General features: G+C 38.0%; 1 protein-coding gene across 4 annotated transcripts in view; it reads right to left on the bottom strand.

Annotated features, from left to right (window-relative positions):
* The window catches only part of KIF16B (kinesin family member 16B), a 300,381-nt gene that overhangs the window by 27,247 nt on the left and 245,664 nt on the right, over positions 1-27,470 (bottom strand). For all 4 annotated transcript variants that reach the window (XM_064377627.1, XM_064377706.1, XM_064377592.1 and 1 more), the window contains one exon: positions 11,486-11,569. In XM_064377627.1, coding sequence (XP_064233697.1) covers positions 11,486-11,569 — 84 coding nt within the window. The remainder of the gene's footprint in view (positions 1-11,485; positions 11,570-27,470) is intronic.

Below are 27,470 nucleotides of genomic sequence, written 5' to 3'. Positions count from 1 at the left end.
TAAAATACAAATTATCATATGCTAAGCAGTGGAAATTACGTATGAAAAACATGACTTGTTTGGAAGATGTATTCTTTTTACTAACAGTTTAACATTTACTCTCAAGATAAAATGATGAATAGTGTAAAATCTACCCATCTGTCCATCTACCCAGCCACTGTTCTTCTCTTCCCTTCTTCTCTCTTCTCTTTCTTTCTTTCTCTTTCTTTTCTTTTCTTTCTTTCTTTCCTTCTTTCCTTCTCTCTCTCCCCTGCCCCACCCCCGCTCTTTCTTTGCAATAAGGCCACAGTGGAAAAGTAAGAGCTTGGACGAAGGATAGAAGTGAAAGAGGAATTAAGAGAGAAAAGGAGGAAAGGACGATTATAAATGAATAATTACCACATGATGATTTTCAAACATGTATCTTTTAAAAAATAGATTTTACAAGTTAGAGTAGTTTTAGGTTCTTAGAAAAACGGAGTGGAGTATAGAAACTTCCCATATAACCACTTGACCCCCTAAATATGCACAGCCTCCCCTGCTATCAAAATCTCACACTAGAGTGGTACATTTGTTAGAACTGATGAATCTACATTGAGGCATCATTGTCACTCAAAGTCCACAACTTACATTAGGGTTCACTCTTGTTGTACTTTCTATGGGTTTTGAAAAATGTATAATGACATGTAACTACCATTACATATCATACAGAGTAATTTTACTGCCTTACAAATCCTTTGATCTCTGTCTATTCATCTCTCCCCTCCCTCAAATCCCCAGCAACCACTGATCCTTTTATTGTCTCGATCATTGTATCTTTTCCAAAGTGCCATATAGTTAGAATCATACACCATATAATCTTTTCAACTTGTCTTCTTCTACTTAGTAACATGCATTCAAGGTTCTGCCAAAATCTCTTCATGGCTTGAAAGCTTGTTTCTTTTTAGTGCTTCATAACATTCTATTGTTTGGATGTACCACAGTTTATCCATCGACCTACTGAAGGACATCTTGGTTATATCCACACTTTGGCAATTATGATTAACACTACTATAAACATGTATGTGCAGATTTTCGAGAGCGCACATTTTCAATTTCTTTGGGTCAATACCAAAGAGTGAGAGGGCTGGATCGTATGGTAAGAGTATGTTTAGTTTTGTAAGAAACCGCCAAAATCTTGCGAACACCAGCAATCATGACAGTGCTTGATGTTGCACATCCTCACCGGCATTTGGTGCTGTTTATGTTCCACCTTTTGGCCATTCTATTAGGTGTATAGTGGTATCTTGTTTTCATTTCCAATTTCCTAATGACATATGTTATCAAGCCTGTCTTCATATACTTATTTGCCATCTGTGTAACTTCTTTGGTGAGATGTCTGTTCAGGTCTTTTGCCCATGTTTTCCGAGACAGAGTCTTACTCTTGCCCAGGCTGGAGTGCAGTGGTACAATCTGGGCTCATTACAACCTCCACCTCCCAGGTTCAAGCAATTCTCCTGCCTCAGCTTCTCGAGTAGCTGGGATTACAGGCATCTGCCACCATGCCCGGCTAATTTTTGTATTTTTAGTAGAGATGGGGTTTCACCATATTGGCCAGGCTGGTCTCGAACTCCTGACCTTGTGATCTGCCCACCGCAGCCTCCCAAAGTGCTGGGATTACAGGCGTGAGCCACTGTGTCCAGCCTATTTGTCTATTCTTTCACCAGTACCAGACTGTCTTGATTACTGCAGGTTTATATTAAGTATTAGTTTGGTAGTGTCAATCTTCTGAATTTGATTGGGACTGAGTTGAATCTATAGATAAACTTGCAATGAATTGATATCTTAACAGTATTGAGTCTTCCTAACCATGAACATGGAATACCTGTTCATTAGTTCATCTTTGATTTCTTTTACAGAATTTTAAAATTTTACTCATATACAGCTTGCACATGTTTTGTTGGATTTATACACAAGTATTTAGTTTTGGTGGATGCTAAAGTAAATGGCATTGTGTTATTAATTTCCAATTTCATGTGTTTGTTGCTGGCATATAGAACAGCTATTGATGTTTATATATCAACCATGTATTCTACAACCTTGTTATAACCATGTATCGATTCCAGGAGTTTTTTTCTTTGTTAATTTTTTCAAATTATCTACATAAACAATCATGTCATCTGTGAATAACACAGTTTTACATATTACTTTGCAACCAGTATATATTTTTTCCTATCTTATTGCATAAGCTAGGATTTTAAATGTTTACTTGTAAAATTATACTATAACTCACTATAAGAAAACTGCAAAGTAGCAACAACTTAAAAAAAGTAATCATTTCTAGTGTTTGCTATGTGTCAGGAATCTATCCAAATATTTTATATGAATTCACAACTGTGTAAGATGAGTAAAATTATTTCCTTTTTATGGGTGAGAAAACAGATTCACACAGAATTAACTTGTCCAAGATTACTCAGTCATTAAGTAGCAGAGCAATAATTCACAACCAGGTCTAATGGTTTTATAGTGTATGCTTTTAACTTTATCATGTATCAACTAAGGATATATTACAGGCTATGTTTTCTATTAGGTACCTTTTACATATTATTCTCATTTGATTCCCCTCAACAATCCTGAAAATTAGTTATTCTTATCCTTGTTTTGCACTGAGAATAGTGACGCTGAGAGGGGTTAAATAACTTGCCAAGTGCCATTTTGCAATGTGGTAGAGCAAGCATTCAAACCCGTGTTTACAAATGTGCTCTTATTTTGAATTTTTTTTTTGTCAGAATAAGCATCTGCTATTTGCTGTTCAACACAGATTTAACTGGACACAGAACAAATATCTACTGAGGACCTTTTAAGGGGCAGATACTGATACTGTTCTAGGTGAATGAAGCATCTGGAATCGCTGTCTTCACAAACTTAGCTTCTCATAAAACATAAACTACTTCACAAACAAAACCAACCAATCAATCAGCAAAAAAACTTCCCAACAACTGCTTAATGCTGTGACCAAGAAATAACGGGGGAGATCTGGTGGACGGCATTAGGGTCAGACTGCCTCTACTTGGTGGGCAGGGAAGGCCTGCCTCTCTGAGGAGAAGATATTTGAGCTGAGGGAAGGATTCCAAGTCCTAAGATGTTTTGGTTGACTTAAAACATGATTGATAAAGAAATGAAGGTCCCAATTTCCAGCTTAGAGTTTAAATTGGTAGCCCAAAGATGGAGAACAACTTTCTGCTTACAGTGGGTTTTGACTCCCTGAGTCAATACTGATGTCATTTGGGGAATGAAGGAGAAAAATGGCAGAGTACAACTGTCTGATGACAGTGTAGTGAGCCCTCCTTTTTCTCCCCAAGGCTTCCATCTGGGTTTGAAAGTTGTTATTATTCTTGAAAACAGTTGCCTTAATTTTGCCTTCCTCTTAAACCAACGACTGCTCGTGAAAACCGAAGTGAGATTTTCCCACTTACCCTCCAACTGGAGACTCTCGCTTATTGATGCATTCATAAAGCACTAACACATATTCATAAGATTTCTGTGGTATAAAATGATTTGACAGGCAGTTAGCCTCAGGATCACAGCATCTTCAGCTTCTCTGACTCCAAGAACCACCAACATGGAAAAGCTCCCAGGCTCCAGTTCAATTTCCTTGAAGACTCCAACAGCCACTGAACATAACACCTTTCAAAAATGCTTTGCTACTGGTGATAGTGGAAATGGACTAATAATAGAAAACAGCTCCTGCTAATGTAAATAACCAGATAACCACAAGGAGAAATAAAAACCTAAACGAGGAAGAAAACAGTTCTTCCTATGAAGCATTTCTTTAATCTCTGCCTATGTTTGATAATGGTTCTATTATTATAGGCTTTGTGAGATCAGCAGAGAATAGATGAAAAGAACATTAAATGTAGAATTCCCTAATATCTTTTCAATAGGTAAATGATTGAGGAAACTCAGAAATACTGAGGATTTTTACCTCTTGATATTTACTTTGAAACCAAAAAGTCTCTATAAAATATCGAAACTAAATGATTCTATTATTGAAAATTAGAGGTTTGAAAATAAAATAAAACTAAAGTAGAATCAGAATTGTTTTTAGTCAGAAAAAACTAGAGTGTGTGTTGCAGGCACCATAAGCCAGAAAGGTGACTCCTTGCTGTGAGGTGGTGGTGGTGGTAGTGGTGATGTATCAATACTGACAGCCATTACTAATACCTGTATTTGGCAGATAAGTCATTTGAACTACTGAGACTTTATTTTGGAACAGTTCTTCACTTAGTTCAGGTTTCCCATTAGATAGGACAATGCCTATAAACTCTGGGCATCGCTTTACTGCGAGAAAAATAAAAGCAAAGCAGTTGGGAACTGGCCTGGCATTCTCACAGCTAAGCTGCCGTGTTCTCCCATGGACCATAAACAGTTTCAAAGAATATCAGCGCCAGACAAGGCTACTGTGTGACCATGAAGGATCAAGCCAAAACATTAAAAATCAAAAAAAGACGACTCCATAATCATGACAGATCAAAGACACAAAGACAAAAACATGAACGCTGTGATCAAATATAATCAAATACTTCCTTTTCTGGACTAATACACTGCTTTTATCAATTGTACTTTTTATTGATATGCTATAGTTGTACATACCTTGGGACTATATGTGACGGTTGATACCTATATAAAATGTGTAATGTCAGGGTAATTGGAATATCCATCACCTCATTTATCTTTACTTTGTGTTAGGAACACTGCAATTCATATCTTCTAGCTATTTTGAAATATACAATAAGTTATAATGAACTATAAGAGCCCCACTGCATTATCAAATACTAGAACTTATTCCTTCTATGTATTTTCGTACCCATTAACCAACTTCTCTTCTCCCATCCTCATCCCCTTCTCAGCCTCTGGTAACCACCATTCTATTCTATATCCCCATGAGATCCACTTTTTTTCCTCCCATATATGAATGAGAACATGGAATATTTGTCTTTCTGTTCCTGGCTTATTACACTTAACATAGTGACCTCCAGTTCCATTCATATTGCTATAAACGATGGGATTTCATTCCTTTTAAGGCTGAGTAACATTCAATTGTGTATATATACCATATTGTCATTCATCCATTAACGGACACTTAGGTTGATTCCATATCTTGGTTTATCAATCATGTTTTAAACCTCACTCTGTTCTTCTTGCTTTCTGGATAAGAATTATTAATACACCCGATCGGAGAACTGCCCCCAGCATCCAATCCAGAGCAAAGCCCTGCTTTCCTGCACTCTTCCCCAAATTAGCTAATATAAGCCCAAATTCTTAATAACTTCCTTTTAATGCCTTCTTACTGAGAAGTTTGCATGGTTCCTGTGGTTCGCATGGTTCTTTCTTGTTGCGGTGAATCAATAAATCTAACATTGCTTTAAAAATAGGTGTATTCCTGGAATTTTTTTTGGCTGAAACTCATAGACACTTAACCTATTTTTTACACAGGCAGAAGCCCAGGGCATACAACACGTCAGCTGGGGACTTGACGGTGGGCAGTCCTGCAGTCAATGACCTGGCAGACATGCCAAGAGAACTAACCAGCTGTAAATAACCACTGTGTCAATCTGGAGGAACTGTGCTCCTTTCATAATGATCCTGTGCCTCTAATCGTTATCGTTTTGGACAACAGCTCCACCATGATTAAATCTTTGAGAAAATCATTTCTATTTTTCAGATTACAATCTTATAGGTTGAAAGACAAGCTGGTATTACAGCAAGAATTCCAGTATCTTCCAGGAATCATCATAAATAAGAATTGTCACAGGATTTCAGTGTCTCTGGTCTCAGAAATTGATTTTGCAGGTGAATGTAACAAACTGAGATACTACTATTGTTACATTTCATGACTGCTGGGGAGTGGTGCTCTTCTGCACTCCCTTGGCTCTTAAAACAGCTCTGAAATGCACCATAAGGCTTCATCATTGTCCTTATTATCACCATCACTACCACCACAATCATCACTGTTACCACGGGACCAACTAACATTTTTAAGTGTTTTTCTTTGTACTCCCAGATTCTGTGTTATGTATACAATCACATTTAATTCTAAGTACAACTCTAGGAAAATCGTATTATTATCTTCATTTTTCAGAGAAGGAAACTGAAACAGTGACATTAAATAATTCCAAAGTAATAGAATCAGTACTCAAAACTGGGATGATCTGCTCCAATCCATACTCCTAGCTATCACATTTATTTTGATCTATCTTAATGCTCAAGCTAAGGAGATGCAAATGGGAACAGAAGAGGTAGATTTGGTTTGCTGCCTGCTCCAGTTTTCTAGGCAGTTTTGAAGAAAATTTCCTAGGATGTCTCAGCTTCTTACTTCCAAAGGTGATTGTATTATTCTGTAAAGTTTTGTGGTTTTAGAGGATTTCATTTGTTTTCATTAATTATAGTTACTCCTTGAAATGACAGATTATTAAAATGATTAGTAGAAATATTTCCAAGTAGATAATAATGTTCTCTGAAATTAGTAACCCAAAATGTACCTTTCATCAATGAACAAAAACAAAACAAAACAGAAAGCTCATTAACTTGGGGCTAATTTGGGCAGATTTTCTGATAATTCAGTGAAGGTGAAACGTGTGAAGTATAACGGGAGACTAGGAATTGAACTAGGCCTCAATCTGGCCGACTTCAAGTACTGAAGAGTACAGCAGGGAAGATGTGAGACATAAACATATCTTTTGATACATGTTAAAAAGTGACAGGACTCTTAAAGAAGTAGAGGAGAGGTTTCATGGATGTTCCAAAGCCACGCTACTCAAACTGTGGTCCACGTTTCAGACACTTCTTCTGCAATTTAACTAATTTTAAGTCTGTTGAATCCACATACAATAAGGAAAAGAACTGTGCTTCTATTTTGCATGTCCTTTTCATTTTTTCTTGTAATTGTCATTCATTGTGCAAAAGTACTGATAAGTGATGGAATTAAATAATTGGTCCTTCACTACTGGCAGTTTGAGAAACAGTGTATTCTAGAACCATACGGTTCAGCTTGAGATGTTTCAGGTCCATTGTTAAGAAACGCTATATACCACATTTATTAGAGCTCAATTTGATATCCATTTGGATATACGTGTTTATATACTATGTATGTGTGTGTGCTTATATATGTTTATATTTTATATAATATGCATAATATTTACAGCCATAAAAATTTCTTTAAAGATATTCTAAGCTTATGTTCTTCAGTAATTCACGTAACATATCCTTTTTTATGTTTTGGTGAATTTGACATACTCTTAAATCTACACAAGAACAATGTGACATCTCATAAACAAAGCTATAAGCAACTAAGATTCAGAACCTTATATTACTCATAAAATGAGTATATGAAATCAACAATCATAATAAACACCTTTCCTTAAAGGAACTAAGATTATAAATAAAAACCATCCTTCCTGCCAATGGTTAGTTAAGCGAAGAGGAAAGGGGCCTGTGTTCTAGTTTCTTCAGTTCTAGAACACTGCTTGGCACAGAGTAGGTGCTCAATAATTGCTAAATAACTGGAATGGCATTTAACAATAAATAACTAGACAGTGGATCTTAGTTAACACTGTAGTGATAACAGTGGAAGGTGACATTTTTTCAACAGCAATGGCATTTCTTTGCAGAAGGAACCAACTCCATTCCAAACTTAGAGTATGCTGATTAAAAGAAGGGGTTTGTTCTAAAAGACAACTGAGTATGAACAGTGGCTTTGCCACTTACTACCTTTGCGACCTTCTTTCTCCTCCCCAAGACATAGGCCTTCACCCGTAAGATGAAGATAATGGTAGAACTCACCTCACAAGTTCATTGTGAGAAATACATGACAGGATATTACAAGCATTTTTCACTCATGCTTGGCCTTAATAAACACCAAGTAAATGTGAGAAAGTAGGCATTATGTGAAGCATATGAAATTGCTGATAAGCCACCATTTCTGGTCTACAACACAATGGCAGTTTCTTATGGCTTGACCCAACAGTTATGCTGACTGAAAATACATTAAAAAGCACCTTTTGGTCAAACTAACACATCAGAGACTGAGTACATTCTTTTCCTGTTACCTCCGCTGCTTTTATCTGCCAACATGTCTCCCAGGCAGTTGTCAGGGCTAGGAAGGAATGTCTGGAGCCTGGGAAGCATGTCACATGTGGGGAGTGTTACTAGCAGAAGTCTCTGACTGCCTGAGGGCAGAGTCTGCCCACAACATGCACAGTTACACTGAACTGGTTGAGCTGGACCAGGATGGCAGCCTAGGGAGACCTACCCATGTTAGAAATCTTCAAAAATTCTACAGTTTTTTTTTGAACAAAAATGCTGGGGAGCATTTGAGCTTGAGATGTAAAGCAATTATTAGTCAGATTCTGGAAAAAGTGGCTCCAGCTACAAACCAAAGTTGGCCAGGTATCAGTGGAGCAGACAGAAGGCTGGCAGTAAGATTACACTCATGATCCAATTTATACTCCTCTACTTACCATCTTACAGTCATCACATTCTTATCCAGCCTTTAAATGGTGCAATATGTCAAATGTTACAATTTCCAGCCCCCACACCGTCACCACCCACCACCAGACACACAACCAATACTCCTCGCTCCAAGGTAAAAAAAAAAAAAATTAATCTCCAGAACATCCGACAACAGTGAGAAATTTCTGTTCCTATTCGTCATTTTTAAAAATAAATATTTTAACAGATTTAACTTTCATAACTTGAGAGTGTCAAAATGGTGTCTACGTCTTTAATGTGAAAACATTTTATACCTTTTGCTAATAAACTCAAACACGAGGTCCAAATCTTAGAAATATTTTAATAGCAAGAAAGATAAAAAAATTGAATGCCTACTTAAAACCGTGCTTTTATGCAGCTGTATCACGGTGAGGTTTAGAAAGCTGCATTTCTGAATATAAATAATTGGTCAGATAATTTCTTTCAAGCAGAAATCACATTAGCTAGTGCAGATGTGTCCTACTGGAATCCATATGTGTTTAAGTATTTATATTATGCACTAGGTAAAGTTTCATATAGGAATTTAAACATATGCACTTAGAGGAAACGAAATACGTCATTTGTTTTTGTATTCTATATAACACCTAGCACTGTCTCCAGCATGTATTAAGGAATGAAATGAATGTTTGTTGAATTAAATGGGAAGTTCAGGGAAAATAACTACGTTGATTTTCATATGAAAATGAAAAAGTTCAGAACTTTTTTCAGAAAAAGTTCATTTTCACATGAAAATAGTTGCAGGGAATTAACTCGAGAATCTCAGATTAACTTTCTATTAAAGTGAAGGTTACTTATACTTGCTCCTTGAAAAGAAGATAATCTAAGATTTAATAGTCAACATTAGGTGAAATGCATTAAATTTCAAAAGTAAGCGCTTATCTCCATAAGGTGTGGAAGCTGTTCTCTAAAGGATCGTGCCGCAGATAAAGAGCAGTCACAGGCAAGGGAAGGGATCCTTGCCTAGGCAGAGATAACATAAAACTCTGCTCATCAACAGCTGAAGGTTTAGAAGGATTAAGTGATGAAGGAGCGACGCCAAAAGGACAAATGCAGGTTCCACCTGAAAGCATTAAGAATGAAAGAGTGCCCTGAACTTTGCTCTAACTCAGGAAGTTGGAATGGAAAACCAAGGGTACCAGTGTTGTGCTCACAAATGCATGGCACACAAAATGCCCAACCTGTCGTGGCACAGCTGCGCACCAGAGCCCTGAGTAGCCAGGGATGACAGCTATCTATTTTCTGTTGGCATATAGAAACAAGTTTATAAACCATCATTCTCCATGTCTCCATTAAAGGCAGGTCTAGTTAATGAAGGCAGGGAAGAGTTAGGTAAAGAAAATCATCCCTGGTTCTACTGCTATTTTTAATTTTTTTGTATGATACCATCAAATCTTTGAGAAAATTTGATCAAGCAGACTCACCGCAATAATCTTTTCCTTGAAGACAAATTCTTTAGTTGGGAATCAGGAGCATGCCTTCCTAGGAGGAATTACTTCTTCAGATGCCTCTAAGCATGGCTGCACCCTGAAACTCCTCTTTTCTCTGAGTGGTTCTATATTCAAGATCTCAGAACTCTAAAATGCTCCTCATGGACAACAACCTCCCAGTCTTCAATTTCTCTTTGGCTCCCACTTCTCTCCTTCTGCCCTCACGGGAACCTCCAGCCTCTAAATATTTCCCTAATCCTTGTTCTCTGGCATTAGGTGCATGCCATGGGAAGCCAATTTTAACTGGGTGTCACCAGGAATGAGAATACCTACTTTTTATATAGCACTTCACAATCCAGAAAGGGCTCTCTCAGGCCTTTCCCTATTAGACTTTATTTCCAATAGGTGTTACTATTATTACTCTTAAAGAAGTAGCAAAGGGCTGGGTGCAGTGGCTCACCTTTGTGATCCTAGCACTTTGGAGGCCAAGGCAGGAGGATCACTTGAGGTCAGGAGTTTGAGACCACCCAGGCCAACATGGTGAAACCTAGTCCTACTAAAAATACAAAAACTAGCTGGGCATGGTGGTGCACACCTGAAATCCCAGCTACTCGGGAGGCTGAGGCAGGAGACTCGCTTGAACCTGGGAGGTGGAGACTGCAGAGAGCCGAGATCGTGCCATTGCACTCCAGCCTGGGTGACAGAGTGATACTCTGCCTCAAACAAAACAAAAACAGAAACAAAAGAAGTAGCAAGGGGAAGTTTGAGAGTCCCCCTGAAAGCCTGCTGACACTAGGCTGTCATCAGCTATTTGTACTTCTGTCCCTTGTCTGCCTCAGTGGTTCACAATGGCAAGAGAGTGACCAACAAGCAAGGACTAGCCACGATCATGCTTTCCCCATTCTCAAAGAAGACAATTGGTCCCTGCCTTGGCGAAAAGACTCAGCCTCATTAGCGTCTCCAACCAAACAAGCAACTATATCCCAAAAAAGAAATATAAACTAGATAAAGCAGTCAACAATGTGCATTGGCAGTGAGGCAGTCAGAAAAACGACAGTTGTGTTAAACCAGAGTGCTTGGGAGATTAAGTTAAAATAAGTCAAAATGAAACCTACCCATGACTAAAATAGGTATGTGTCTTTTTGCTTCCAACTCTCTTGAAAAAGCAACAATGATGTAATACTATAAATCTTCAGTTAATTAATTCCAAGTTTTTGCAGCAAGCTTTGTACTCTCATCCTGTATCACATACCATCTGTCTATGGTGAATATTTAGTTCTCACTCACATCCTGCTTCCTAACCCTTAGAATAAATGCATCTTCTTAAAAATAAGAAAAATGTTCCGCTAGACCAGAGGAAGATAAGGACTTGTATCTTAAACAAGCTGATGTCACAACTTCATAATCTACTGCTGCCATCTCCTGTGTTAACGAGGCAGCACCTTCACACTTGTGAACAAATGTAACGGTATTTAACAAACAATTCTTACTGGTCAATTAGATGGCACATTTTCTACCTACACAGAGCAAAAACAGCTTAATTCTGTTACCTCTAAGCGACTTCGCCTCTCAGCAACCACACGTTCATCCTTATTTCCAAATAGTTTCTTTGGAGGAAATTCAAGGGCAGCAAGCTGAAATAGACATTTTAAAAGACATGCATTAATACCACACCTATTAATTGTTGGGCTATTATTAATCTATTACTTAAAATCTCTTCCATGGGGTGAAAGGAAAGAGGCTGCAAGTTTAGAGATGGTGGGTCCTGCCTTGCTTTATCACCAACGGTGTGACCTTTAAGAGATCAGTCAACCTTAGGTCAGATTCCCCAATGGTCAAAGGAGAAGACAGGACAATGGGAACTCCACGGAAGAACAGAACTGATGCTCAACATTCTGTCTCAGATGACGTATCAGACTGTGTCAGGTGGTGTTTTATATTTTTTGTTTTTTAAAACACATCTTTGTTCTTTCAGTCCGCTTCTTTGCTAGAATTCAATTAGTTTTGTGTTGAAATAAGAATTTGAAAATTCAACCTACACACCTGAACATTTTGTAAAATCGTTTTCAGACAATTGCTAAGGTTCTGTAAATATTCAGTATTGCCTTTTCAGTTACACTGCGAATGAAGACTGCCCATGTGAAAAGAGGACTTCTGTTTGCATATTTTCACCTTGTTTTCTAAAAGTGAACGTTCAGAATTCGTTTTTGCCCGATCTTAGCATTTCATAGGATTTTTCTTATGCTTTTCTTCTTGGAGGTACAAAAATTATAAATAATAAGTTTTACTACAGATTTCCAGACAAGATTCTGTAATCTGGTGAGACTCTGACCAGCCAGCGCTGGCTTGGCTGAATGCTTGCTAAGTGGCAATAATTGCTGCAGTTGCCGAATTCACTATTTCCTTCCTTTCTTAACTTGTCAGGACCAGACAAATTGAAGCCAATGAAGCATTATCAAGAAAAAGTGAGCATTTCTCTCACAATGTAGGGCACAATATGTCACAAAATTCCAATTTTATGCCTATGCAAATCACTAAGTTGATTTAAATTTATATTGCCACACTGGGAGTCAAAAATTAAAGACTAGCATCTGTATATATAGTACTTTAAAAACATCATATTAAAGTATAATATACATAGAGAAAAGTGCACATATCACAAGGGAAGAACTGGATGTGTTTTCAAAATCTGAACACACTACGTAACCAGCACTTGGATCAAGAAACACAACACTGCCAGCACCCCAAGAACTGTACTTGCTCCCTGCCAGGCATTCCCTCTCACCCCTACAAAAGTGAACGCAGGCCTGACACTTCTAACAGCATTTCTTGGTTTTTCCTACTTTTTAACTTCACGTAACAGATGTCATACACTACGCAGTCTTCTGTGTCTGCCTCCTTTTGTTGAGCACCATGTTTGTGAGATCCAACCATGTTGTTATGTATAGCGATAGTTTGCTGATTTTCACTGCGGTACGTATTGCACGATGTGAACATTCCGTAATGTATGTGTTCATTATCTTGCTGTTGGGCTTTTTGTTAGTTTCCTGTTTTTGGATACTAGAAATTGTGCTGCTATGATCACTTTCCTATAGATCTTATGATGAACATACGTACATATTTCTTTTTTTTTTTTGAGATGGAGTCTTGCTCTATAGCCCAGGCTGGAGTGCAGTGGTGTGATCTTGGCTCACTGCAACCTCCACCTCCCAGGTTAAAGCAACTCTCTGCTTCAGCCTCCTGAGTAGCTGGGATTATAGGTGCCTGCCACCACGCCCAGCTAATTTTTGTATTTTTAGTAGATATGGGGTTTCGTCATCTTGGCCAAGCTGGTCCTGAACTCCTGACCTCGTGATCCACTCACTTTGGCCTCCCAAAGTGCTGGGATTACAGGCGTGAGCCACCGCACCCAGCCAAACATATGTACATATTTCTTATGGTCACACTCTTAAGTGTTGGAAATGCCGGGTTATATAGTGTGTGTGTGTTCAGCTGTATTTGAAACTATCAAATGGTTTCCAAAAAGGTTTTATCAACTGAGATGCTACCAGAAGTGACTGAGAGATGTGGTTGCTCCAGATCTTCACCAGCACTTGGTACTATGGTTGTCCTCAGCAACGCTGGCGGGTATGTGCTCATGTCTACTGTGGCTCACGTTTGCGTTTCTCTGATGACTAATGATGTCAAACATCTTTCCACCTGCTCATCGACCATCCGGTTAGTCATTTTTAGGAAGTGTCTGTTCAACTCTTTTGTCCATTTTAAAATTAGTTGTCTGCTTTTCCTTAGTAAGAATAATTTTCCCTTTTCATCTCTTACAGGTGTCTTTGACACTTTATAGCCTTTCTTAAAAGTTGATTGAAGTTGGGCAGATGTTTGTCTCTTTCCCCCTAGTGTTCTTTCTATCAAAGCAGAGAAACCTTGGCGTGGGTTGAAGGTAACACCATGGGATGGACTTCCTCTTCTCTGTTTCTCGCCAGTGTTTAGTTGGCTGACAACCAACTTTAAAATCAGTTCAAGGTAAAGTAAAAGAACATGGGCACTGAGGCAAGACAGACCCAGTCTGAATCTTGGCTTGACCACTAACCAGCTAACTAGCTATGCTTCTCTGAGCCTGAGTATTCTCTGCTGAAAAAAAACCAAACAAACAGAAAATGAAACCAAACACCAGGATTCCGTGAAGAACTACTGAATGGACTTTAGCTCTATTATTAGCTGTTAGAGATGTAATTACTGAGAAAGTGGCATGTCCTCATTCCCTTGTGGCCTCTCTCCATCCACTGGGAAGCCATGGTGACATGGCTTCAAGGAGCAAAGGGTTTTCCGGAACCTGGCCTCACTGGCACAAACACACTCCCCCCATGTTGCAGCTCAGAGAAGACAGGTACAGCATAGATTATGTTCTGGCTCCCTCCAGCCTCCATCTTTTCCAGTACAAATGCTCCTCCTGCTTCCCCCGATGCTTGGCAAGCATATTTTCACAGTTGGTTGTTTTGTCATTTTCTTATGTGGCTGATGAGGTGATGTGGTTTCTGTCAGAGGAAATTTATAGTCACACGCACATGCTCAATCAGAAATCATGCAATAAAAGGACTCAGGCAGTGGAAGCAGGGACGTGAAGCATTCACCTCTCCTCCTAGTCAACAGTGGCGCTCCCTCTCCAGACCCAGAGGGAGGCAAGCATTCTGTGCTATTAATATTCTGTCCATGTAATAACTATGTATAAATTATGTGCAACACTGTTGTTCATAGTTTAGGAGGAAAAGGTCAATTTTAAGTGAATTTCAGGCCTATAATCACAGGAGCAGGATATTCAACTGTCTGACTTTAGAGTTAAAGACACCCAGGTCAAGAGCTAAGTGACTTGGAAAGGCTCACAGTCATGGGGGCAACGTCAGGACCAACTCCAGGCCTCTGAGGATAATTCTGGGTAAAGGGCATCTGCAGTGCATGAAAGACACTGTCACAAAGTCTTTGGGGCTCTAGGGTAAAGACGAAAGATAGTAATTCCTCCTAGGTGTATGTAACCAGAAACATAAACATGCCGCTCCAAGGCAGTCATCAACAGTTTCAATAGGAGTTGTCGGGGGACCCTGCCGAGGACCTGAACCCCAGCCCAGGGTCAGTAAAGCAGTGGGGAATGGCAGGAAGCAGGGTGGGGCTGGAGTTCCCCGGAAGTCCATTCCAGGACATACAAAATTAGTTAGCAACTATCATCTTACCCCTCTCCATGTAAAAACTAAGAATAATGGTGGCTATCCTTACAATAAAGTATGGGTAGGATGGAGAAGAGGAACAGGTGCACAAGTTCCAATGTGGTCACAACAGAAATGTGAGCTAATGGGCACAGGTCCTATAGGTGGCGCTGGGATACAAACAAGCCAAAGTAGAAAGCCAAGGCCATGATGTAAAGTATAGGAAAAACATGCCCCATTAAAATAATGGCATTTACATCAGAAACAGCTTCAACTGCAACGTGAGCGAGTCCCTTCCGTCTGATACAGTGGAAACCACCTCCATGTCTCCTCTTTAGAGAATCTTAACAGTGCCGTTTAGGCCTTGCTATCTATAAGCTCAGGTTGAACAAGATGAAACTGCCAATTCTGTAAGCTAAAAACTGTTGAATATCAGCAATTTCATCTAGCTAAATCCTGCATAAAACTTTGACACTTAAGTGACTGCTAGGGTCGCTTCATTTTCCATCAGCTGCATTATCTGCCAAGTGACAGTATCTCTATTTGATGGTTGCTGATCAGCTATATCTAAGCCAATCTATTTCAAAAGAATATTTTTCTTAAGGCACTCAAAAGTAAAACAAAAACTACAAGTGTCTTATCTTTTAAAGCACACTACATTAAAATAGCAAAAGAGTTGGGATAGCAGGGCAGGTGGCACAAGAAGTCATTTGGGGAACAATAATAGCTGACATAGAAGATAAGGTCACATTCCTAAGTCCATCTGCTAAAAAGAAAAGAAAAGTATCATTTTAACTTGGATTGGCTTCCTCAGTGCAAATAAAGGAGTCCCTGAAAAATGAGGGCCCTGATGCTGACCTGCTGAGTGGGATGAAGAAGATGGAGAGCAAGGGCAGGAATTACCACTTCATTCTAAAATAAAAATATAGCAAAACCCTTACCACAGGTTAGATGCCCAGAGTACAGAAGAGGCCTGGACTTTTTTCTCTTCACAAATGCAAAGCTACTGCATCATTTATTTCAAAGTAGATCAACAAAAGCAATTCTCTGTAGGTTTCATTTCTGAAGTGTGAATGATTTAAACTGCCTAATAGTTTTAAAAAGTGAACAATTTACCAAGATCAGAAGAGTCACTGGCCAGGACAAATAATCGTGCCTGGAAGACTAAAGAAAACAAACTACAACCCAAAACACCTTTTCCATTTTGCTGAAAGCGCTGTTTTCTGAAATGTAACACTTCTGACAAATCAAGAATACAAGAGAGGTTGAGAAAGGAGGCAATTCTGGATTGTCCCTGATCTCTCTACCCCTGTCCCACACAGAGCAGCATCTTCTATTTGGCTTTTCATGTTAAGTAAAAGGTTTAAAATGAAATCAGAAATATCTAAACATTTTCATTCCCTCTCAAGCACTTTATAATTACACATTTTCATTTTCATTGCCTCATTTTTCTAATAGGACAGATATTCCAGTTTTAATTTTCGTGAGAAGTACCATCAGGAACAGTGAATGACAATCTATAGGCGGAGAGACTCCTCTTCGATTTCCTCTGTAGACCCAGACAAAGGAAACACAGTGTCCTATATTTCAAGAAAAGTGAAGTTCCTGAAGTTCTATATATTCTTCACAACAACTACATTCTAAAAAGTCTCAGGTAAGTATTTCTGAATTACATAAAAATTTTCAAGATACTTGGGATTCAGTAATGGAGGAAAAAGAATTTCTTTCTTTCTGTTAGATTTCATAAAGAACAAGCACCATCATTTCTCCTTATGTTTTTGGAGACAGTCTCATATTGAAAAGTGTGACTGTACCAAAAATAATCTTTCTGCAAACGATAAAAACTGATGGAACCATTCTGGTTAAAGATGGTGGAGCAAAGACTTGATTTGCTCCTCTCACCTTCTTCAAAAGCACCACTACCACCACAAACCCTGTCCCTGAACTGGGAAACCACCACAACTCAAACTGTTGGTCAGGCAGCAGCATCCACGGGACCACCATGGAGAGAAGAGATGACGGGAGGCAAGGGCAGCCCAGAGCCACCCTCACCCTCACCTGCAGTCCGCCCATGCCGGGATTAAAGAGACTAAATATGGGAACGAGAAAAAGATCAGGATGCAATTCCACACAAGGAGGAAGGTGAGCAGGGGCTGTAAGAGGAGGTGGCCAGGGAAGCCCCTGTCTCCAGCAACGGAGGCAGCAAAGGTCAGAGAGCAAGTGTTTGGCTTTATTGTCCACAGCGAGCAACTCCACAGCCCCCATTGAACCAGAAAACAAGAGAAGATGTGTCTCAAAGTGAAGGAAAAAGTTGGTGAAACAGTTTCAGGACAATTCTAAGTGGTCTGTGCATACCATAGCCGCCCTCCTTCTCCCCAGCATCTGCCCCTCCTTGCTCCCACAAAGCACTAATGTTTTCCACAACAATTAGTCCACTTCCACTTCCCTTAAACATGAGAAATAATTAGAAGGAACCAAAACTGAAACTATGTGTACAAAGGGTGAGGTGAGGTGACATTGAATGAAACAGGCAAAGGCAGATCCAGAGGATACACCGTAAGTTGGATCAGCCAAAGCTACCCGGGGAGGAATTCAGAGAATTGTTAATAGTCAGGTGGGAACCAGAAAATCCATCTCTAAATAGATCCCAAAGAAGTAAATGATACACAGGTTGAAATAAGAGAAAGTAAGGGTAAATGAGAGGAAGAGAAGTGAGCCAGCTCTTGGAGAAACGGCTGATTCCAGGGAATACCCACAATAAGCCTGAAGCAGCCTGTGGTGCCAGAAAGCACGGACATGCTCAAAAACAAAAACACAAGTGGTGTCTCAGAGGAACACAGGCATCAAGTGAACGAGCTCCCAATGGCCGAAGCTGAGACAATTTGAAAAAAAAAAAAAAAATTAAAAAGAAGTAGTATTGGTGGATAACCCCAAATAGAAAAATCAAATAAATAAATAAATGGGGGACTCAGATTCACTTTGAAAAATAAAGTATTGGTGGATAACCCAAAATAGAATGAGAATAAATAAATGGGTAACTCAATTATCATTTCAGAATAATTCCAAATAATTTATGTAGATGTTTCACCCTCAATAAAGTAGCCCATTATCTCCCCACTCCTGAAATGTGTGCTCTGCATAGTGACTTCCTTCCAAATACTATAGCATGGAAAGGAAGGAAAACAAGTAACTTTACAGTGGAGAAACTTCAGCCAGGTGATCAAGTATCAACAGTGGTAAGTCATACTGATAGTGTACATCCTTGATATGATATGATAAAAATGGCATTTTTACCTTTGTGGTCTCCCTCCCAAAAATGAATAACGCTTACTCAAAAGTGTCAAGGTCACTGAAAACAAGGCAAGTATAAGAAACTGACACAGTGAAGAGGGGCCTAAGGAGACATAGTGACTAAATAAAATAGGGTGTCTTGGGTGGGATCCTGGAACAGGAAAAGGCCATTAGGTAAAAACTAAGAAAATATCAATAAAGTATAGACATTAGTTAATAATAATGTACCAGTATTGGTTCACTAGTTATGACAAAAGTACTATGCTAACGGATGATGTTAATACTAGGGGAAACTGAGTATGATATATGAGAACTCTGTACTATATTCAGAGTTTTTTTCTATAAATCTAAAAGTATTCTAAAATAAGACTTCTGCTTTCTGATGTTACACACGAGGAGCTGAAAAGTCACTCCTGTCCTCATGACAAGAAAAAAGTTGGAAAAAAAAAAATGAAGATCGACAACTCTTCTTAGATCCAGTGGAGAAATGAGATCACAGGGCAAACTACTGCCCTCAGATTGCAGAGACAGACAGGTGGACACAGAGAATCGCAACTCATGCTGGCACTGAAGGCTGCTGCTGGAGCCAGTATTGGTAGAAACAGGAAAAACAGTAATTCCAGAATTGCTGGAGGCTCAAATATAGACTAGTGTGAGTGTTAAAATCTCTGAGTGGGGCCAGTCTTGAGGGAGGTCTCCACACTTTTGAGAGTTTTACCTCCAGGAGTCCCACCAGGTTCTCACTGTGAAGTTGAGTTCTAGTTTTCAAATGATGTGTTTTCACTGTCATGTTGGGGCATCAAGTCGGGGAAAGAAAAAGTAACCATTTTTAAATACTCCCAGAGCTCTCTGTTCTCCTTCACAAGGCTTGCTCTCAAGAGAAGGTGTTTTACCAGAACCTAACTGACCAGGACTAAGTGAAACACTCACCACAGGCTCAGGAAAAGCCTGAAAACTACCCTAGGATCGTAGAAGGCTTTCTCCTACCATATCTGACCGTCACGTCATAGAGCTGCTGTAGAACAGGGGATTACAGCTGAAAGAACCGCAAGCCTCAGATCCTACTTTAAAAGACTCCAGGAAAGCCCAAAGACAACAAGGGCAGATAAAAACAAGGGCACTAGAGGCAGTTCTAGCCTCGGACACCACATCTACATCAACCAATAAACCCAGCCTATATCTTAGCCAGATAAATATAAAACCTCAAACTAAAAATCAATCCACCTCAATTCCTTTTACCCAATATATCAGGTCTAGCTTTCAACAAAATATTACAAGTTAAGTTAAAGGGCAAAAACACAGTCTAAAGCTATTCTAAACTGAAAAAAAAATTAAAAATCCTAAAAAAAAATCAATGCCTCTGAATGCTCCTTTCTTACACACACACACACACACACACACACACACACACACACACACACACAGAATGTGAGCCACCAGGACTTAAGAAAGAAATGGAAGAAACAAAAACATGATCGGAATGAAAGGCCCAGTAGAAGAAACAAGCGCAGAACAAACACAATTAAAAACAGATTAGGATGTAACACACAGAGCTGAGAAAATAACAACACAAAATAAAATGTAATAAAAGAAACGTGACCCGAAAAATGTATATCTAACCAAAGGGCCTTTCAAGCATACAGGCCACAAATACACATTCTCAAGCAGACAAGAACTTGGATAAAACACACCAAGGTGCATCTTTCAAAAACATACTGGATGACCAAAAATATCTAACCACAAGATAGCACAATGTAAAGATCTCAGAATATAACTTAAAAAAATTGGAAGGTGGGAGAAAATAAAGTTAATTTTATCTCTGTTAGAAGAGTCCATTGGTAACTTATAAAATGGAAACACATCATTTGAAAACTAGTGAACTTAACACTTCAATTTTAAAAACAGTCTTAAAGTCACATATATTTTAGAACAGTATATCATGTGGTGAAGAACATTTAATTTGAAGTTCAACAATTTCTTCAGTTTTCATTTTCAATTTTGTTCAAGTAAAATTAAATTTAATGTTCGTACTTAAAAATAGCATATCTAGAATAAGCACAATGTCTTAAAGTTATTTCACTCTTTTTCCCTATTTTTCTATGATTTTAATTTCTTTTTTGTCAATCTACATCTCCATTCTTTTATCTGTGCCTATTCATTTAGACACTTAATGTTCATTAAATGGTAACATTAATTGTATTTATGGAATCATTTTGGGGTGATCTGTTGCTTTTTTTCTTATATTTCCTCATATTATGTAAAATTTTTATAAATGGACATGCATCATTTTTTATAGAAACAGTAAAAAGTGATTATTCTTTTCACAAATTTAATGGAAGAGTTAACACCATATGTCTTTTTCTTTTAATAACCTAAGATTTGGGGCAATTGGATTTCAAGTCTCAGCTCAGCAAATAGCTGGTTGTATAATCTTGGGCAATGTATAAAAACTTCTCTAGTTCCTAGTTTCATCATTGTGAAAGTGAAGGAATTGAACCTAGATGTTTAAGTTTCATTTCAGTTCTGAAATTCTATAACTCAGGTGCTGATGATTAAAATCTCTCTACGCAGAGTTAGAAGTAACACTTTAGATACCGTGGAGATATTTTACCTATTTCTTGGCTATACTGCTTTTGAGGAAGGTATCTTACTTCCTGTAAAATCTTCACAGTATTCTCATTTGAAGTAAGGCTCAGATGTGCAGAAGGAAAATGGAGCCTGATATAATAATGAGACATATTACTTTTCAAGAGATTACAGAACAGAAAAAGAACAGACACAAACAGAAATGCAGTATTCATGAGAAAATCCTTATAATGGCAACTTTTCCTGTTAGAGCTATTATCCTTACAGCAGGAGTGGGAAATGATGCAAAGATATTTGAACTCTTATGGGAAAACTGTGTATTAAAGTTAAAAATGATGACTGAGGTCAAATAAATTGGATATTTGTGACAGATATGATAGGCCTAGAGAACGCTGAAGGAGAGTTTGACAACAGCCTGATGGTCTACTTTGTCTCATTATAAAATTTGGTTATGCAGAGTAACACACAGGAAACAAACAAATGAGGATTAAAATAGCATATTTCTTAGGCCTAAGAAAAGCATAATGGTAAGCTTGTTTTGCAATTCAGTAAGTAAAATATATTCTAAAGACAAAAGACTGAAATAAAAGCCATTAGAAAATGAAATCAATAATTTGAGGCCTACTAATTTCCAATTAAATTTGTCTTTCCCTTTTTCAGTGCTTCGTGAAGTCTAAAAACCCAAGTAATTAGCTTTATTTTGGATGTTCAACCAATAAGCCTCTAAATTTTTGGTTGAAAAATATGAAGAATTTTCAAAACAGCTGAGATAATTCGTATTTGCTTAAACATTATAAGCCATATTATATTATAAATTCCTTTATAATTATTTGTGAATCCCAGAGTTGGGAATTATGAAAGCATTGAGTATCATCCATCTAGCAAGTTGGCTAGCTATATGTATATGTATGCATATTAGACATATTAGAAATATAGTCAGCATTCTCTGCTGATACTGTAATAATTCTTAATGATCTCAGAGTGAAATTTTCATCTATAGGTTGATTTTCCTCTTTCTGATTCCCAGTGAACTGACACAGCCCAATTTTCTTCTAAGAGTCATCAGGCTCAAATCCTGACTTCAATGTTTATTACATTATAATAAGATGGGTCAGCCAGTCTGCTGCCATCAAGAAGACAAATTAAACGTAATGGAAAAGTTTCCTTTTATTGAAAGCCTTTTCTCCTGGCAAAGTTCACATTTTAGTTAAGCCAGACCCTGTATTAAGTGCAGGTGGTGGTGGAGGCGACAGACAGCATAAGCCATTGTGATAAATGGCATCGCTATTACTTTGGTTACAAATAATGGCAGCCCTGAAATATAGAAAAGAAATTAAAACGAGTAATAAAAAGACTTGCCTAGCTTTTATGATTTTTAACAATTGAGCAGCTAAAACTGGGTTATAAATCACTGAAAGAAAATTGAGAACTAATAAAGTTGTAGAGTCTTTATTAATAAAAGGAAAATATTTGACTTCTGTTAACACCTTATAAAAGTGTACTTTGTTGTCACTCTTCATTTACGAGTCATTTTCTTTACTCCTGTGATATTTGGCTACCCGATTTGCACCCAATTTTTAAAGATTGGAAGAAAAAATTCAATATAGCACTCTAATGGGTCAAATCTGCTATAACCTATTTTTTTGCAAGTAAATGCACCTATATGGTAACTAGCAGCTTTTGAAACATCCGCACCCTGCAGGTTTGTGGCTGTAAATTTAAGTCATTTCAGCTTTTGAGAAATGCAAATAATAAAAACTCATCAAAAGGCTCCCATAATTCTCACATCTGACTAGATGGAAGCATTTCTGACTACTCAAAATTAATAGCAGCTCCCAAGGCCTTATAAGAACAGCTGTCACTGAGAAATATACTCACAAACAAATAAGCAACTCTCTTCCGAGTTTGATTTGTTAGAGGCATAAAGCAGCAACTCTTCAGGACAACCTAGCTGGATTATGATGGGAGTAATGAGCTACCTTTAGACCCCTGATAGGGCAACTTAAGCCCGTGCCACACAATATCTATGAACACCTGCTCTGAACCTAGCCCAGAGTTTGCAACACACTAGATCCTCCTGAAATAGCAGCTGACTAAAGGAACAAGACAGAGTTCCTTGTTGGTGACCAATATGAAGCAGCCAGTGATTAAAATTAGAATACATCCCTAATAGAAGCTGTTGTCCTGTTGTCACTCAAGAGCTAAACCTTAGAGTCATCCTAGGTATAAAATCAAATTTGGAAACGTAGTTAGCACTGCACCAACTTCCAGCTACATTTGGCATAAAGATTAACTTTTCCACATGAAGTCTCACTTTCCCCAAAGCCCAGTGTCACTTTCATTCAGGCATGGGCAAGTAACATAGATTTGAGGACATTCATGTGTGCCACAAAAGTTTTGAAAGTGAGAAATACATCAAATCTGTGAATATTAAATATCTCATTTTTAAGATTAAGTATGCAGATGAACTAACTGAAGTGTATTTTCTATCTCTTACTATGATTATAATTCAAATTGTCACAGACACAGACGTGACAAGAACCTGTCATTGTTATCATCCATGGAGACTTGCTATGTAATAGATTTTTACAGGGATAGGCTTTCTTATCTTTGGTCTCATCTGGAACATTCTGTGAATTTCCCCTTTTAAGTGAACATGGCCATGGAGATGGAGGTTTAGACAAAGAGTACAGGACCAGGAATCAGGAGACATGAACCTTGCCCCATGCCCTAAGTCTTGGTGTGACCTTAACAAAACTCTCTACAGGTATTTGATTCCTCATTTCCAAAATGAAAAACTGAATTATCAAATCATTAAGGCCCATCAAGGTGCTGGCATTTCACAATGTGCAAACAGTTCCAAGCTCATTGCTATGGAAGTTTATTTGTTTGTTGCAGAGGAAAGAGTAATACAAGTTCACATCTTTGGTGATCAAAGAGACAATTAACATTTCTTCTTTACTGTCTATGTTTGAATGAGTTTGTCATCAATTTTGACAAGAATATTTGTCACTGGAAATCATCTTATAGATCTGGTGCTTTACACTAATGAAAAATCAACCCGCAGCTGAATTCTATCAGACATTCAAAGAAGAAATAGCACCCATCCTATTCAAACTATTCCAAAAGATAAAGAGGGAATCCACCCTAAAACATTCTTTAAAACCAGTATCACATAATACCAAAACCAGGGAAAACATAACAAAATAAAAGAAAACTACAGGCCAACATCTCTCATGAACATAGATGCAAAAATCCTCAACAAAATACTAGCTAACCAAATCCAATAGCATATCAAAAAGATAATCCACCATGATCAAGTGGGTTTCATACTAGGGATGTAGAGATGGTTTAACATACCCAAGTCCATAAATGTGATACACCAGATAAACAGGATTAAAAACAAAAATCCCATGGTCATCTCAAGAGAAGCAGAAAGCATTTGACAAAATCCAGCAGCACTTTATGATGAAAACCCTCAGGAAAATCGGCATAGAAGGGATGCATCATAAGGTAATAAAAGCCATCTATGATAAACCCACAGCCAACAATATACTGAACAGGAAAAAGTTGAAAGCATTCTGCCTGAGAACTGGAACAAGACAACGGGGATGCTCACTTTCACCATTTCTATTCAACGTAGTACTAGAAGTCCCAGCCAGAGCAATCAGACAAGGGAAAGAAAGAAAGGACATCCGAATCGGAAACAGGAAGTCAAACTGTCACTGTTGACGATGATGCAACTGTATACCTAGAAAACCCTGAAGACTCATCCAAAAATCTCCTATATCTGATAAATGAATTCAGTAAAGTTTCAGGGTATGAAGTCAATATATACAAATCACTAGTCCTGCTATACACCAACAGCAACCAAACTGAGAATCAAATCAAGAACTCAACCCTTTACAACAGCTGCAAAAAACAAACAAACCCAAAAAACAAACCAAACTTAGAAGTATATCTAGGAGGTGAAAGACCTCTACAAGGAAAACTACAAACACTGCTCAAAGAAATTATAGACGACACAAACAAATGGAAACACATCCCATGCTCATAGATGGGTAGAATCAACATTGTGAAAATGGCCATAGTGACAAAAGCAACCTACAAATTCAATGCAATTCCCATCAAAATACCACCATCATTTTTCACAGAACTAGAAAAAAATCGTAAAATTCATATGGAACCAAAAAAGAGCCCATATAGCCAAAGCAAGATTAAGCAAAAAAGAACAAATCTGGAAGCACCACATTACCCAACTTCAAACTATACTATAAGGCTATAGTCACCAAAACAGCATGTTACTGGTATAAAAATAGGCACGAAGACCAACACAATAGAATAGAGAACCCAGAAATAAACCCAAATACTTACAGCCAACTGATCTTTGACAAAGCAAACAAAAACATAAAGTAGGGAAAGGACACCCTATTCCGCAAATGGTGCTGGGATAATTGGCGAGCCACATGTAGAGGAATGAAACTGGATGCTCATCTCTCACCCTATACAAAAATCAACTGAAGATGGATCGAAGGCTTAAACAGAAAACCTGAAACCATTAAAATTCTAGAAGCTAACATCAGAAAAACCCTTCTAGACATTGGTTTAGCCAAAGCCTTCATGATCAAGAACCCAAAAGCAAATGCAACAATAAACATAGACAAATAGATGGGACTCAATTAAACTAAAAAGCTTCTGCAGAGCAAAAGAAATAATCAGCAAACAGACAACTCGTAGAGTGGAAGAAAATATTTGCAAACTATGTATCCGACAAAGAACTAATATCCAGAATCTATAAGAAACTCAAACAAATCAGCAAAAAACAAAAACCCAAACAATCTCATCAAAAAGTGGGCTAAGGACATGAATAGACAATTCTCAAAAGAAGATACACAAATGGCCAACAAGTATATGAAAATATGTTCAACATGACTAATTATCAGTTAAATGCAAATCAAACCCACAATGCGATACCACCTCACTCCTGTAAGAATGGCCATAATTAAAAATAAAAAAGTAATAGATGTTGGCATGGATGTGGTGAACAGGAAACACTGTTACACTTGCTGGTGGGAGTGTAAACGAGTACAACCACTATGGAAAATAGTATGGAGATCATTTAAAGAACTAAAAGTAGATCTACCATTTGACCCAACAAGTCTACTACTGGGTATCTACCCAGAAGAAAAGAAGTCATTATATGAAAAAGACACTTGCACATATGTTTATAGCAGCACAATTCACAACTGCAAAAATAAAGAATCATCCCAAATGCCCATCAGTCATTTTTCATTATGGACATTCTTACAGGAGTAAGTATGTGTATATATACACATATACACATATATAACATTTTATGTGTTGTTATATATGTGTGTATGTGTGTGTGTATATATATACACACACACATACATATGTAACATTTTATGTGTATGTATATGTGTATATACATATATATACATACACATACATATATGTACACACACACACACACACACAACATGGAATACTAATCAGCCATAAAAAGGAACAAAATAATGGCATTTGCAGCAACCTGGATGGAATCAGAGACCATTATTCTAAGTGAAGCAACTCAGGAATAGAAATCCAAACATCATATGTTCTCATTCATAAGTGGGAGCTAAGCTATGAGGACGCATGATACAATGAACTTTGGACTCAGGGGGAAGGGTGGGAGGGGATGAGGGATAACAGAATACACATTGGGTACAGTGTAAACTGCTCAAGTGATGGGTGCACCAAAATCTCAGAATCGCCGCTAACCACTGAAGAACTTATCTATATAACCAAACACCACCTGTTCCCCCAAAAATCTATTAAATAAAAAAAAAAAAAATCAAATAATGCTCACAAAACAGATGCAAAAGACAAGACAGGCAGTGTCTTAATCACTGGTCCAGAGAACATCCTATGGAGGATTTTCTCCCAATTACACACTCCTGAGCCCCAAGTCAGATTTACTGAATAAGAAATTCCTAGTTTGGGGCCTGAGTCTGCATATTTTGGAAAAGCTTCCCAGGTAATTTGGATGCTCATTGCGCCTCCACTCATCCTTGAAAGCAGTGATTTAAATGCTATTTATCTACCAGGTGAAGAGAATGGTGTGATACAAACCACACAGTGAAATACCGGGCCTCTGATAATGTACAAGGTCAAGAAGCTGGCAGTATTCTATTTTTGTCTGCATAGCTGTTTGCTATTTAAAAATTCAAGGAGGCTGAGGGCCTGATGAAGCAACTGAATTTATCTAAGGCTTACTAGGTGCTCCCTGTGGCTACGGTTGGTAGCATTATAATTTGGGTGGTGAGTAGATTTGCAATTTTTATATTAAACTTGAAATTTTAGCAATAAAACTGTTATAATGCATTTCAGTAGTGGATGGTGAATAGCTGTCCAAGACAAATACAAGGCCAGTAGCCAGATTCTTTTCATTTCTTTCTTT

The sequence above is a fragment of the Aotus nancymaae genome, unplaced genomic scaffold (assembly GCF_030222135.1).
Source record: "Aotus nancymaae isolate 86718 unplaced genomic scaffold, 86718_ANA_hifiasm-v0.15.2.pri h1tg000001l, whole genome shotgun sequence".
NCBI lineage: Eukaryota > Metazoa > Chordata > Mammalia > Primates > Aotidae > Aotus > Aotus nancymaae.
Note: the sequence above shows the minus strand (reverse complement) of the source record. Positions and strands in the feature narration are given on the sequence as shown.